Source organism: Camelus bactrianus, chromosome 5 (assembly GCF_048773025.1).
Source record: "Camelus bactrianus isolate YW-2024 breed Bactrian camel chromosome 5, ASM4877302v1, whole genome shotgun sequence".
In the NCBI taxonomy this organism is placed as follows: domain Eukaryota; kingdom Metazoa; phylum Chordata; class Mammalia; order Artiodactyla; family Camelidae; genus Camelus; species Camelus bactrianus.
This window is the reverse complement of record NC_133543.1, coordinates 82,128,533-82,144,048: the sequence shown is the minus strand read 5'-3', so window position 1 is coordinate 82,144,048 and position 15,516 is coordinate 82,128,533. Positions and strand designations below refer to the sequence as shown.

General features: G+C 41.4%; 1 protein-coding gene across 5 annotated transcripts in view; it reads right to left on the bottom strand.

Annotated features, from left to right (window-relative positions):
- The window catches only part of HECW2 (HECT, C2 and WW domain containing E3 ubiquitin protein ligase 2), a 334,329-nt gene that overhangs the window by 74,930 nt on the left and 243,883 nt on the right, over positions 1–15,516 (bottom strand). For all 5 annotated transcript variants that reach the window (XM_074364238.1, XM_074364239.1, XM_074364240.1 and 2 more), the window contains one exon: positions 13,298–13,483. In XM_074364238.1, coding sequence (XP_074220339.1) covers positions 13,298–13,483 — 186 coding nt within the window. The remainder of the gene's footprint in view (positions 1–13,297; positions 13,484–15,516) is intronic.

Genomic DNA, 15,516 nt, shown 5'->3' with positions numbered 1-15,516 from the left:
TTGTAATTATAAGGACAAATGGGTGTGTGCATCTAGGTCAGTTGTGATTTACATGTGGTGTCATAGTATCATTTGATGTTAAGAAGCTTGTCTAAAATCCATTTGCTAAAGAACTGCACTGTAAATGCCTCGATGGCAGGGACTTTCTTACTCACCCTGTTCTCCCCAACAGCTTTTAGGGCTGCACCTGGGGAAAAAAGGCTGCTCAGTAAATAAATTGCCAAAAACTCTAATAGCAGGCTCCTGATCAAAGTACAAGAAGACAACTGACAAGGAAATAACCAAGTATTAAAAGTCACATTCTTTTACATAAGCACAGAAACACTGGAAGACTTGAGAAAAATAAGTGAGAGAAGTGTGTGTGTGTGTGTGTGTGTGTGTGTGTGTGTGTGTGTGTGTGTGTGTGTCTGTGTTCAGTGAAAAGGGTGGAGATCTGAAGACTATAAAACCACAAATAGGATAGAAGGTTTTAAAACACCTCACATGGAGATGGATAAACTATCAAGTTAAAACTTGAGAAGCAGGAGGCAAAGTAGTGATTAAGTGCTTGGGATCTGGAAAAAGATGTCTGGTTCTGAGCTGGAGCTCCACCTCTGGCTAATGACATAACCTTGGACAAACTATTTAACTTTTTTAAACTACAATTTCTTTTCTGTTAAATAGGGATAATAACACCTCATCAAAAGAATATAAAATGAGATGGTTCACACAAATTTTTGAATATAGTGCTTGAGACCCCTTACTGTTACTATTATTGTTGCTAATAATAACAGTTTTAACTTCTGAGACATTTTTCTAAGGATCACAATGTTTCTTGCTACAGTCTGTACACAAAGCTTAAAAAAAGACTACGTTCTGGCCAATGAGACGTAAACAGAGTGTCACATGATACTTCTGGGGAAAGGAAAAAAAAAAACCTTACAAGGAGATTTTTTACAAGAAAAAGCCCTCCTTCTGTCCTTCATCCATTCTGCTCCCTGAAACAAAGATGTAATTGCTGGAGCTCCAGTAGCCATACTGAACCATGAAGATAGGGATGGCTAAGTAAAAAGCTCTCACAATTTAAGGAATACCCCTTAAGAGCCCTAGACTGCCTTCCTCTGAACTTCTTTATGTGAGAGAATAAAATATTATATACTAAACTTTGTATGGGTCTCTGTCACAAAGCAGCCAAGCCAAATCCTAATTCATACACTGAAATCTCAGCACTGAAGAACACATAAGCCAGCTATCATCATTATAAATAAGAATTTTCACTATTCCGTAAATAATGATTTCTCATTATTGTTCACCTTTATTACAGTTGGGTAAACAGTTCAAGATTTCAGTGAAATGTAGGGTTGGGAAAGTTTAAAGCTGAGATTTGAATCCATCTTTCTGTCTGACTCCACAGCCCAGTGAGCAGTGCCTCTTTCCCCTCTCTCTCCTTTTCCTATTTCTTCTTTTTTTTCTCATCCTGCCTTCTGCCTCCTATTTTTCCTTTTCATGCTCCTCCCACCTCACTCACACCTCACATAGTACTTGCTTTCAGAAAAGCATTTAAGTATTAACTAAATTAGGCTGACAGTCACAGCGCTGGGCTTCTCCACTGTTTTTTCTCTGCTGAAAAGGCTGCTACTGATGCCGGACAGCAAACTGTACATTCTCTGCACATCCTTACCTCTACCCTGTAGGAGAGGCGGGCTGGGGGTGGGGGGGATAGGTGCTAATTTGTATTCCACAAGGGGTTCAGTTTCAGAGTAAATGGAATGTGTATATTGTTGATACGTGCTTTTTAAGTCTGCCAAGTCCTTGAGGGGATAGTCTCGATTAAGACCTCTATCAAAACCACACAGAGGCAGCACTAGCCGAAGGCAGCACTAAGAAGCAATTCTTGGGCATGCATTTTGGCTCTGCTCCGCTCCCTGTGTGACCCTGAACAGATTTCCCTGGGTGCTTTGCTTTATCCATGTAAAGGAATCGATTTAGATCACAACTCAGTTGTGAAAAATATGTCCAACTTTATTATTATTTTGGGGAGAAGAGTAATTAGGTTTGTTTTATTTATTATTACTTTTTAATGGAGGTGCTGGAGATTGAATCCAGGACCTCCTGCATCCTAAGCATGCACTCTACCACTGAGCTAGACCCTTCCACCTCAACTTAAAAACGAAGAGGAAAACACAGAAAAGATACTGTGCAAATTTTAGGCTTGACATTTCTATCCATGATGCACAAATCAGTTATATCACAAAAGTGGATCACTGTCCCATGGGACAGCTTAACTAGTTCAAGCCGGTAATGAAGTTGACCTGGTCCCTTTTTTTTTTTTGAATTTGGGTCGCTTTTTATGTCACCATACTTGAATACCCTGCCTTGATTTCTGAAATTTTCTAACATGTGTCAATAAATACTGTCTGAATAAGCAGTATGTTGAGAATGCAAACCACATAAAAAAAAGCAGTTGTATCCAAATATGAGTCTCTTTTCAGATTAGCCACTCACAAAGCAAATTTTGAACAACACTGATTCCTTCTAAGTTTCATTAAGGAAATTCACTCAAGCTTCCCAGTGCTGGACCAAGTAGGACTAACAACATAGTCAAAAACTGAAAGGAATGCAAGTACACAAATTCAAATCTCATTTTAAAAACTTCTACCCTTTCACTGCTTCGGGGCATGGTCAGAGTCAGGAAATATGGGCTGGTTGGAGCCAAGTGGTATTTTAGTGAAGCCAAACAAAATACACTTCTCTCTTTACACGATTCTTTTTTTTTTTAAGCTTCTATTATTTTAAGAAAAGTAAAAGCCATCAGTATTTGTGAAGAAATACCAACCTCAGGCTCAACAAATCTAAGTTACAGAAGTTTGAAATTGTTTCCAATTAATATTTTGCCAAACCAGGAATCCATATTAAGACCATGTAAGTAAAATAATACAAAAAGTACTTGTAATTATGCTACAGAAAGACAGAACATCAAATCTTCTTTCTTACTCTAAGGAGCTATGGAAACAATGAAAGAACAGTAATTTCAAAGCTAGAAGCATTGCACATTGAATCCGTTCTAACTCCTGGTTTTTCAACTCTATGAAGTCTTAAAAAGCTCAAAAAAGTTAAATGTAATCCACTTTAACTTTTATAAAGATTGTAATTTACTCACCCATTCTCTCCCTTCCAAAATATAAATCTCTTCTCAGCTCCTGGTCCCCTCCCTAGTATTTCTCCAATTATAAGGAATAAAATGCTATTATTTTCTCTTTATTATATCCCAGACAGAACTCTGTTACCAATAGTAGGGATAAAAATGGCTGAGTGACAGTTTATTATAAGTAAAAAACAGTCAGGCTAACATTTTCTACTACTTGGCTCATTTGAAGGAGTAAGTGGTCCCAAATATCTCATGACATTCTGTATTAATAAAAAGTTAAAAAAGGTTATTCTGTTAACCTGCTATGATTAGAGATCTAAGTTGCTAGGAGAGAAAACAGGGCACATGGCACTTGGGTTAGAGTTTTGTTGGTTAGCAGATGTGGATAAGAAAAAATCCCCAAAACTTCCGACATAAAATGTTAGCTAAAGGAAGGATGTTTTATGCATTGAGAGTGGAGGTAGTTAGGTGTTAGAAATATAATAGGGGAGCCAGTGACATGCTGAGGATGGCTTGTACCAGTTTACAAAGGCTGATAGTGAAATATTAAGGAATTCTGGGAGATGGTTGACAATGATGCTGGCAGCCTAAAATTGGCTATGGTGGGCGAATTTACACCATGGAAAAAGGCAAATGCTACATATCAGCCCTCCTCCCCCTCTTCCCTGAGGAGCTGGTTGCTATACATTTACGACTGCAGAAGGCCAAGAATGGAGTTACCCAAATCAGCACATCTTAGGTAGAATAAACAGAAGTGCATGGCCATCAAAATAGCACATCACATTTTTTTTTTCAAAAGATCCACTGCTGGTCAGAGGACAACTGTTTAAAAATAAAAAACAAAGGTCATCTTCGTACTTGGGCAATTCCTTCACAATTCCATGGGTCTAGCATTTTATTCAAAAATACATTCACAAAACCAACCTCTCTCTGTTCTATTCTTTCATTCAGAAAGGGATCCTGCCCCAGAAAGATCGCTCACCTCTGCCTCTATGTGTGTTTCTGTGGGTAACTTATTGATCTAACAAGTTTTTACCCCCTTAAAAATAAGCAAGAGATCCACTAAAAAAAAGTGTTATTTATAAATTTAGAGGTTAATTCCATCTCTATCTGGATTGCTGCATAACTTCAGGTGATTAAACCAGGCAACCACCACAAAGAGGTATTCACTGTTTCAAAGCAATTAGAGAGATGTACCACAAACATAACAAATACAGTGCGCTAATGGACAAAAAACATATTTTTTCAAAGTGTAGAGCTTATCCTGCTAAGAGACTTTTGGGATTCACTTGAGAGCTCTAAATATTAAGTTGCATTTTACTCATTGAGATGAACCTGACCCAATAAACTGGGGCCATCAGCTTCATGGGGGTTGAAACCAGAGTCTATGTCATCACTGGGGCAACTTCTACAACCACATAGGATTTGAGGGTCTGGTAAAATGAGACTCCTCACGTTGGCTTGGGCTGTGGTAACTTTCACTGCACAAATATTTGTTCTCTTCTAAAAATCTATCCTTATGACCATAACTGCTACTTGCCATGGTCAACAAAGTTGAATATTTAGACCATTCTGATATCCAGTCTGACATACAAAGTCATAAACCCCTTGAACTGGAAAGATTGGTTTTAGAGCTGGATGTCAATTTAGCTGGGAGATGGTCTAGCATATATTTTTGTAGGGAAAAAAACACAAGAAACTAGGGAAAGGACATTTTAGCTTAAATAAGGAGATAGTTACCATTTTATATTTTGACTTAAAGAATCCATGAAGTTTATGATACATCACTTTTAAAGTTCAAAGTTTCTTAGTATTTAAATTTAGGCCCAGGTAGAATGATCTGGAAAAAGCAGCCTGTGTGAATACCGTTTGAGAGTACAAAACAAAGAGGCAGGGAAAAAAAAAAAAAGGTCATTCCATATTTAACATCTGAAAAGGGAGTCAAAAAACATTTTTTTTCTAAAAATTAAACTAAATGATAAGCCCATCATATGAACTTGAACTTGAGAAAGACCAAGCTCTGTCATCTTTTTCTAGTTGTCTATGTCATTTTGTGTCACTCTCTCTGTTATCCTTAATGCTCTGCAATGGTGCTTCCACTGATTTTACTCCACTGGTATTGGTCTGTGACAGTTAATTTTAGGTGCCAACTTGACTGGGCCATGGGGTGACCAGATGTTTGGCCAAACATTATTCTGGATGTGTCTGTGATTGTGTTTCTGGATGAGATTCAATTTCAATCAGCAGAACTCAGATTGCCCTCCCTAATGTGGGTGGGCCGCATCCCATCAATTAAAGGTCAAAAGGCTGAGTAAGAGGGAATTACCCTGGTCTGTTTGAGTTGGGTCATCGGTATTGTCTTGGGTCTCAAGCCTGCCGGATTTTGGATTGGATCTTAGACCGTCAGCTCTCCTCTGTGTGTGTGTGTGTGTCTAATGTAGGGTCTCTCAAAATTTTCCCATTACTTCTTCATAGGAACCAAACATACCCACCCAGTGTCTCCATGCCTTTAGTTTGGATGTTTTCCTTCCTTTCTTATCCCCTATTTTCTCTCCTCCACAATCTAATTTTCTAAAAATCCTACTCATCATTCAGGGTTCAGTTCAAATCCAGTCTTTACTATGAAAACTTTCCAGGTATCTTAAGCCAGAAACAAGTCATTTCTGTATCTGTACTAGTGCATGGCATGCGTTCTCTTCTTTCATAATCCAAATGAGAGGCATTAGGAGTAAAACAGTCTAGAAGACCGGTGCTCAGTGGCTTTACATGGGAAATAGATGATTCTGTGCAAATGTGTGGATCTGATTCCAGTTCCAGTTCTAGGGAGAAAGTTACTCATCTGGCTAAGGATGTTTTTAAAATCCTATCTTCATGACCACAGCTTACGGCGAATGTAACCACCAGAGCAGAAGACCACTGATCCGGCAAGAGAACAGATCTATCAGAAAGACCACCACAACAAAGCACTCATGGTAGAGAAACAGAATGCTCTGGGTTGTTATACAGGTTTCAGGAGAAGCAAACACCCGAGGGCAGACTACCCTGTGGTGGTCAACGATAACATGGACCAAAAGAACAAGAACAACAAAAGGAACCCTATTGTGACAAAACCATTCTGTTGGGCCACTTTGCTTCGGGAAAGCTGCAGTGTGTTAAATGGAGGAACGGGACACGGACAGTACTTCTACAGTATATCCTCTATAAGCCATTGTATATTTCCCATTAACGTAAGGATTCAGCTATTAATAACAAGTCTTTATCACCTCCATAAAATTCAAAACTGATGAAACTCTTTAGTTATTGTTCCAGATAGATTCTTGCTTCTACCTAACCATTCAAATCAGGATCTTGGTGAGCTGAGTGGGAATAACCAGGTGAGCATCCTTCCCGGCGAAGTGTGTGCTGTACAGTCCGTTTTATGTTGTAGGTGTTTGCATCATCCATACTTTTGCTTTCCGCAAATTAAGTCGTAAACCTCTAGAAGTTTGTCATTGTACTACTTTTATCTTCTAGAGTAGAAGTCAAATGATAGTAAGTTAATTACTGAATAAATTGGGTTAATTATAATTTTAATAATTTTCTTCCATTTGCAATCCCATGAGTATCTAAGTGGATGCCAACCACAGTCCCAAGAGCTGGACAGGACAGGTTACTCTAACCTTCACTTTAGAGAAAAACTGAAGTTTGTAGAAGTTAGATCAGATAGCAATGGATCCAGGAATCCTGACTCACTGCAGCATAATTTCCTCAAATACTTCAAATTACCAGTGGGAAGGGAGGTAGAAAGGAAGGGAGGGAGGAGGAGAGAATAAAAGAAAGGAAGAAACAGAGAACAATCCTAGGTTAAATAACATTTGGTTTTCCTTATTAAAGTTTATATTCATCTACCAGATATATTATCCCCATGAGCACCTACTAATGATCAAACCCAGCCAAGAATCAGAGGCATTTTAAGCAAGTCAATTTTAATACTATAGTATTAATTGATGCATATTTCTTGCATAAATATAAAACATTTATATCAACACTGCAACCCAGATCCCAAATTACCCTTGATTTTCACACTCCTGAGACTGTACAAAAGTTTAAGAATTATTACAATAAGAAGCAAGCAGAAAATTTCTTTTATACTGGACTACTTTCTTTGCTTATATGTTTTGTTTTAAAATAAGGTAAGTCAAAATGTGTCCTGTATGTTAGGTGAAAATTCTAGACCTTAGGTCCAACAAATACATATACAGAGACATTGATCACAGTCTCATGAGGACTATGCTGCATAAAATGAAATTTGGCTTAATTGCTAGAATCAAAATAATTAAGGAAATCAAGTAAAGGAATGCAATAATGATTAAAATGCAGTGTGGAATTCTGGACAAGATATCCTTCCAAATGTAATTAAAAGTCAAAGGAAAAGTATTACATATTTGCTGTCAAACTGTGGAACCATATCACCTAATCTTTAAGATGGAAGAATCAGAGATCTATATAATCTAGGAGCTTAAAAGGGAAACCTAGTCTTCCTCTATTTCAACCTACTAATTTTTAAACAGATTTATTGAGATATAATTCAGATACTATACAATTCACCTATTAAAGCGTATGATTCACTATTTTTTAGTACGTACACAGGATTTTGCAACTACTACCATAATATAACTTTAGAATATTCTCCCCCTAAAAAGAGACCCCATAACTATTAGCATTCACTCCCCATCCCATCTCCAACCAATCTTTCTATTTCTATAGATTTGTGTATTCTGGACATTTCATGTGAATGGAATCGTACAATATGCAGTATTCTGTGACTAGTTTCTTTCACTTAGCAAATATTTTCAAGGTTTACCATTTACATCAGTACTTTATTTCTTTGTACTGTCAAATAATATTCAGTTGTATGGATCTACCACATTTATCCATGCATTTATCAGTGGATGGACATTTGGGTTGTTTCCACCATGTGGATGTTAAGAATAATGCTACTGTGAACATCTGTGTACAAGTTTTTCTGTGGAAGCATATTTTTATTTCTCCTTGGTTTATACTTAACTGTGGAATTGCTGGATCAAGTGGAAATTCTTTGTATGCACATTTTTTCCAAAGAAGATATACAAGTGACCAATAAGCACATGAAAAGATGATCAACCTTTGCAGAGATAGGAAAATCTGACCCAGGAAATTTAAATAACGTATCCCAAGTTAGTCGGATGGTTAGTGACCAGTGAGGTCTAGACTAAGCTTATACAGGAAAATTAGCACAGGATTTGGATACAGAAAGACATGGATTTGTATACAAGAGTTTACTTGTATACTTAACCTCTTCGAGACTTGATTTCTTCATCTACAGCAAAACCTATTCCATAGAATTACTGTGAAAGTTAAATGGGCTAATATAACATCCCTAGCATAGAACCTGGCATCTAATAAGCCGTCAATATATGTGAATTCCATTCCTTTCCATTATTCCATGTGTCCTTAGCATAAGGACTCTATGATACTTAAGCATGAAGTCATCTATGTGTTTCTGGTGATGTCTCCTCTGTTAAAATACCTATGATCTAATCAAAACCTCTATATAAGACTCAGCCTTGAAGGAGACCAGGAAGTCCAGCATCTGGACTGGAACTCTTCTTCCCTGGAATGACAAAGTATCTCTCATTTCCACAGACAATCCCTCCCAGTAGAGTGTAGTGGTTAAGAGTCACACTCCCAGAACTTGAATCCTGAGCTCCTCACCTGCTTGCTGAGACACACATTATTTAACATCTCCAAATTTCAGCAACCTGTGGATAATAATACTACCCAGTTCATAAACTGCCATTAGGTCTAAATAAGATAATTGATGGAAAAGCACCTGGTACGGTGGCTGGCACATGGAATGTGCTTAATGAACTCAGGCATCAGCATTATCACCATTGTCCCTGTCATTATCATCATCATCATCTTACCAAGCAGGCCTGATATTCTAGCCTTACTCTTAAATTAGTAGTCAATTTTAAAAGGATATTTTACTTTTCTTTTTTTATGTAAGTCAAAGACATTTTCACCCTAGAACTCCCCCCAAAAGCATACCAGAACTAGAATGTCTGAAATCTCACCCAACGCAAACCCTTGTCCTTAAGTAATTAGGAAAAAAAAAAGTCTATTCCAAAATCAAAGACAGCAAAAGTGCGGTACGACCATAATCACTACCTTGTTCAAACATCTAATGCCAAAAAAAAAAAAAAAAAAAAAACCAAGACAACATACGCACTAAGTGAGGCCAAATTGGGCAAATCTAGGAGCCACTTCTGGGAAGAGCACAGGAAAGGGAGTGGCAGTGGGGAGAGAGCTGGAAAGCTTCTTTGTCCAAAGCAGAGATTACCGAACAACCGAGAATCTACAGGTGACAAGTTCCATTCAGTCTTCTAACTTGTTTTGAGAATCTTATATATGAAAGTCACTGGAGTTGAAGAGGGCGTAATTAAAAAGTACGCAGGAGAGATCTCAGGAAGGGGGTCGTCTGCTTGGGAAGAGAGAGCATGTTAACCATGGTGCCGTGAGGCAGATGGAGACAGCTGTCATGAAGCAGCACAAGGAGATCATGTGGGGACCCACGCAGGCCTGGGGAGCTAAGGCCAAGTCACCCAATATGCTGCCCTCTGATGGTGCTTCTGAAAGCCCCACCCCCTCAGCTATGGTAGGAGACCCAGCCACAGGCTCCCAGAGCACCGCTTCCTACCTCCACACTAACTGCTAGAAGGTCTCCGTTCACCCTCCTCACTGGTGAGGGGCAAGGTGAGAGCACAGACTCTGGAGCTGAATGGCTGGAGTCAAATCCAATTCTATCATGTACTGATGGTAGGACCTGAGTCAGTTCACTTCACCATGCTGTGCCTCAGTTTCCTCTTCTAGCAAATGTGGTTAAAGCAGCAGTTGTGTACATGGCTGCTGTGAATATGGAAGAAGCTACTCTGAGTGCTTACAGCAGTGTCCAGCACACAGTCATCACCACACACTACAAACTGCTCCATTAAGTGCTAGCTTGTAGCACTGTTACCACGGTGGCATGCACACAGCAGATATTCAGAAGTGTGCTGAAGGACAAAATAAACAAAAAACACAAAAGGAAGATGCTGCATTTGAAAAGGAAAGATGGAGCCAAATTTCATAAGCCTGAGGAGCTAAGTCTGATAACATCCCTCTTAAGAACCATTTCCTTTCATGTAGATGAGGATTTGGTCATCATGCCATGTCAAGTCTAGAACTCGGTCATCCCTGTGGGCGGGGGAAAGACCTCACAGTATGTAATAGCTTTTGATGTTATATTAAACGGGAAAAGAGTTTACTCACTTTAAATGTTCTGGAGGTAAAGCAATTCATTAAAAAGGGGGGCTAAAGTTTCAAGCTGGAAGAAAACCTATTAACTTCCTGCTGGATGGGAGCCATGACTTTAAAAGTACAGTCAAAAGCAGTGAAGCCAAACACAGACATGGTAAGAGCCTCTCCTGGATGTTCTTATACATTATCCTGGTTCCCTGGAAGCCAGTCACCTGTAAAGGAAGGGCAGGGGAGAAGCACAGGGAGGTATACCTGCTTTAGTTAAGGTGCCCAGCTTAGCTAAAAATCTTATAAAGTCCAAATGCACCAAGCAGAGAACTCTGGCTAAAGTGATAAGCTCTCAGGCCTGTCTGATAATCCATTGCGTCCACAAGGCTGGGGTCCTTCCATGTCTTCCACGCCAAACAGCAGTCAAATGCAAAGCCACCAGCAGAGTGTGAGGTCAGTGATCCACCAGCCCACATTCAGAGCTCTTTACAATGCCTACAACTTTAGGCTGAAACCCCAAATGAGTCCAAACCCTCAGGGTATAAGATGGATGGTTGTGTTACCCACACAGCCTAGATAATGTTTACCTCTGTTTAACCATCGAAACTTTTATGAAAGCTATGAGACAGAACTTGTTCTTAAGAATACATCGTAACTCATCTTAAGCAGTATCCTAAGTTTAACTTTTCTCAAGGCAGTTCTCTCCTGAAGCATGTCTGGCAAGTTACGACTGGCAGAAAGGGACAGCCCCTTCCACGTCTGCATGGTAAGTTTCCGATTTCCTTTAGCTAAGGATGCAAAATGACTTAGCAAGTTAAGTCTCTACACAGAGCAGAAATACATGTGGCATTATCTCAACTTGGATTTTCCATGGATCCCTGGTTCTCTAATCAGTACAGCTCCTCGTGACATCAGGTAAAATGTGTCAGAGCTGAGAAAACAGTTGAATTCTTGGTCTGCTACTGCTTTTTTATACCCAGGTATAATACTACCAGGATTTCCTCAAGTCCTTTCTTGGACCATCTATGCCCTTGCATTCAGTAGAATATTTACAAACACTGGGCTCTCCGGCTGTTAAACCACACTTGGCACCTACAAAGTGACACCCCCCTCTGGAAGGAGAGAGCACAGGAAGAGCCAGGTGTCCCTCCTCCCAGCTTCCTAGCATCCTGGACAGGCTTCCCGGCCGGGCCCACCTGCCTCTGATACAACGTCACTTTACCACCGTGGTCCGGGGGCCTCATCACAAGTCCCTTCTCTTTCATCTGTTCTAAACTTCATGCCTGCCACTTCCAATCTTCTCTGGGCTGGGAACTAGAGGGTTATTTAAAATATTTACAGAAATCAAGTCAGTAGTTTCAATGAGAGTCTGAGGGCTCCTGCCATGCATTAAAATACATAATGCACTCTGTAATATCTGTTTGCTTATAAGTTCTCAGGGAAGATTGCTGGAAGCTGAGTTCAGAATGAATAGGATGCTATTGTGGTATTACTGCTAGGGGGTACTTTGGGAGAGAATGGCATTTACTGAGTCCTTTCCACATTCCATTCACCCTGAATGCTCTTCCCTGAGGTGGCCGACTTCCCGCTCGTTCTGGCCTGCCTGCTGTGGAGCCGTATCTGCGAGGCCTTCCCCAGACACCTGTGTAAAATGACCCCTGCCGCTGCCTTTCTGTAGATCCATCTCCTGCCTTCCTTAAAACCACAGCTTTAATCAGCTCTTGGCATGCTGCATATTTACTTATCCACTGTCCGTCCCCCTCCATCAGAATGGCAGTTCTGTGAAGTAGCCGGCTTATCTGTTTTGCACAGGGTCTCAAGAAATATTTATTGAACGAATAAGTCAGGCATAGTTATTTCAAATATCTTGTCATCTTAATCCTCCCCAGCCTGCAAGTCACGTATTTCAAGCCTTTTAACAGCCAGGGAAACTGAGGTTGGTTACTCAGTACTTGGAGAGCACAGCTTTGGGGTTACAAGCATGGACCCTTGAACCAGACGGCCTGGGTTAGAGCCCAGCCCAGTCACTGCCCATCTCTGTGACCCTGTGCAAGTCCCTGAACCGCTCTGGACCTGGGTCGCTTTATATACAAAATGGCAATAATAATAGCACTGCCTTATGCAGTTGTTGTAAGGAGCTCACGGCTCACAGTAGCTGCTAAACAAAAGTTAAATAGATAAAATCTTAGCTGAGGGAGACCTTATAAAAATGACTGACTTTCTCATTCTGATTTCTCACTCATATTACAACCCCCTGATGACCCCCGGGTTTCTGGTTCATCTATCTAAGACAGAAGTACAGGTATGTTGACTCCAGCCTGTGCGACAGACTTATGTATTTCTCATCATAAATTAATCAACCTGTGAATCTTGGTTAACGTGCTAACAAAATCAGGGTTCTGAACCGCCAGGACGGAGGACCCAACCCTAACAGTGTTACAGACACACCCTCGCCGTTACTTAGCAATGTCCTGGACGCCTTCTCCAAACAAGGCCACGACTTGCATCCACTGCCCACCCCACAGGCTGCGTAGCCAGGAGAAGGGAGTGTCGTTGCCTTAGAAACCTCTCCTCTAATCAGCAGAAAATGGTGAGAGGTGACAGCTGGACAGACAGCCAGGCAAAGTGAATGTTTTGTCCAAAAGTGCCCACACCTGTCCCCTGCATTCACTACTTCACAATAGGATAGCAACCATTTACCATAACAAATAACCTGCTTGCCCACGTTTCACTTGAACCAGGAGAGGGAATGTTTCAGCTTGCAACGGGCTTTCCACGCTCCCTTGAAGGGCAGAGCCAAGTCCCAAAGCCACAGGCAGCCCACAGCCACGTGGCAGCTTCCCCGCGGCCACTTCCTCCAGTTACCTTGCCCTGGTGGTCGTGTTTCATTTCCCAGCCCCTCGGCAGCTCCAGCTGTTTGTTTGCAAACATGTTGAGGAATCCCACAAGGTCCCGGTTATGCTGGTAGCGTTCAAAGTGGTGCGTGTCCCGCCGGACTTTGGTGATCATGTGCTTCAAACACGTGTTGTTTGTAAACATGCGGTAGGCACTCTGGAGGGAAGGATGGAGAACCAACGTTAACCTGCTGGTGACACGCAAAAGCAACACAGAGACTACTAGGAGCATATTTAGTCTAAGGCTGGTACCTAGGCTTCGACGTCACTTTAGATTCACACGTGGGAACGGCAGACAGAGCAAGACAGTTTTGATCAAACTAAAACAGAAAGACTGCAGAAAGTAAGGGAGTCTTCCCTGATGATTCTAGTTTCCTAAGGAACAAGAATGCGGTGGAGTCTCATTCTACAGGGCATATTAGGTCCTCAGGTTGGTTTTAGGCAAAAACCACACAGTCACAATCACACCATGCCGGAGACACATACACCACCTCATGGCAAGCCCCAGTGTTTCCTCCAGCATCGGAACAGACCGTTGGCTCTCTGGGTGAGCGCCAGTGAAGCAGCTGGCATACACTGAGGAGCCAAGCTGTACATGAAAATGCTTGGTCCTGTATTTGAATATTAGAAGGACATGTGATGGGCTGAGCTGCTCTCACTGAGAGTCATATTCACTGAGATCACAGTAGGTTGGAGGGTTTCATCCCGCTCTTTCTTGGAGGCACAATCTCAGTGGCTGGAATGGCAGGCAGAACCCCCTGGACTGTATACTTTGGTCTCTTTTTTCTTTTTCCCTCTGTGTTCCCTGTGTGTGTATGTATGTGACTGAAGTGCACATTTGATGAAACTCCATTACATCAGCACACAAAAAAGTGATTGCTTCGTAAAATTCTATGGCATCCATCTCTATGATAATTAAAGAACAATCCAAAAAAGACCATAAGCCACGGGCCATCCACGTATCAGTCAGACAGCAAATATTCATTGCACAACACCGTGTGCCAAGCAGCAGAAAAGGAGTAACTGTATAGAGCCATTTCCTTGAATCATCAGAAAGAATGTGATGCTCATGAAGCTGACTGGCCATGAATGATCTAGCCTGGAATTCTATTCTTCTCAGGTAGATTCCCAGGGCTTTGCATTCCTCTGAACTTCAGTATCCCAGGGACACCAGACTGAGTCTGGAAGCCTTCAGGCCTTACTTCACAAGTTCTCTTATTTATTTCCATCTAAGAGAGACCAAGGCAAACCCAAAATAAATCAGAATCCCTGGAAATCATTTCACTTTAATAAACATTGACTGTCTGTGCTGTACCCAGGGCTGTGTTGGTTACTGGGGAGGAGAGGTGAATCAGGATGCAGACAGTCAACACTGCTTGTCTTTCCAAAGTCCCTCAGGATGTGTCACGTCCAGGTCAAAGCATTTATTGCCAGTCTGGGTCCCTCTAGAGCTTTCTTCCCTTTGCACAGTAAGCACAGCCACTGGCAATGTTTGAAATGGTGGCTGCTCCCCGGTCTGGGGTCTTGGGACCACAGGGATTAGAGAGCCCTGACAGCCCAACTTTGAATGAGCAACAAGCCTTTGTTCACTTAAGCCACTGAAATTTGTCAGCTGCCATTATTAACATATAATAAACTACATAAAGTAACTTTTCTAGAGTGATTCTGATTGACTTGCTATCATTTATACTTTTTGCTTTGCATTTTAAAACATTTTTCTTCTATCAAAATGAAAAGAAGGAAGAAAGGAAAGCCAGCCACAATGAACTATCCTCAAATACTGGTGTGCTAGCTCCTCAGTAACCCTGAGTAGAAAATCTCTCAAGGTGGCCTTTCAACCTGCCAGTCTGAACGAGAGGAGGTCTGACGGCTGTGAGGACGTGTGGGGTCCAGAGCCCAGAGCACTGCCCGAGCAGGCAGCTGGTGTGGGGGCTCCAGGCAGTAGACGGCAGAGAGCATTGGTGCTACATGACAGAGAGAGGGGGACTCATAAAGAAGTCGCAGGTGGCCAGAGACAAACGTTAGTGAACGCAGAGCTGAGCCTGTGGCTGCCCCCGCCCCGGGGTTTTATGTCCCATCAGCAAGATGTCTGTGTTCTACACTTGGTCCCACGTTGCCGATAGATTTTCACAGAAGCCATTGCCAGCACAGAGGCCTCAGCCCACACTAGCTTGTGGGAGGGTGATGGTA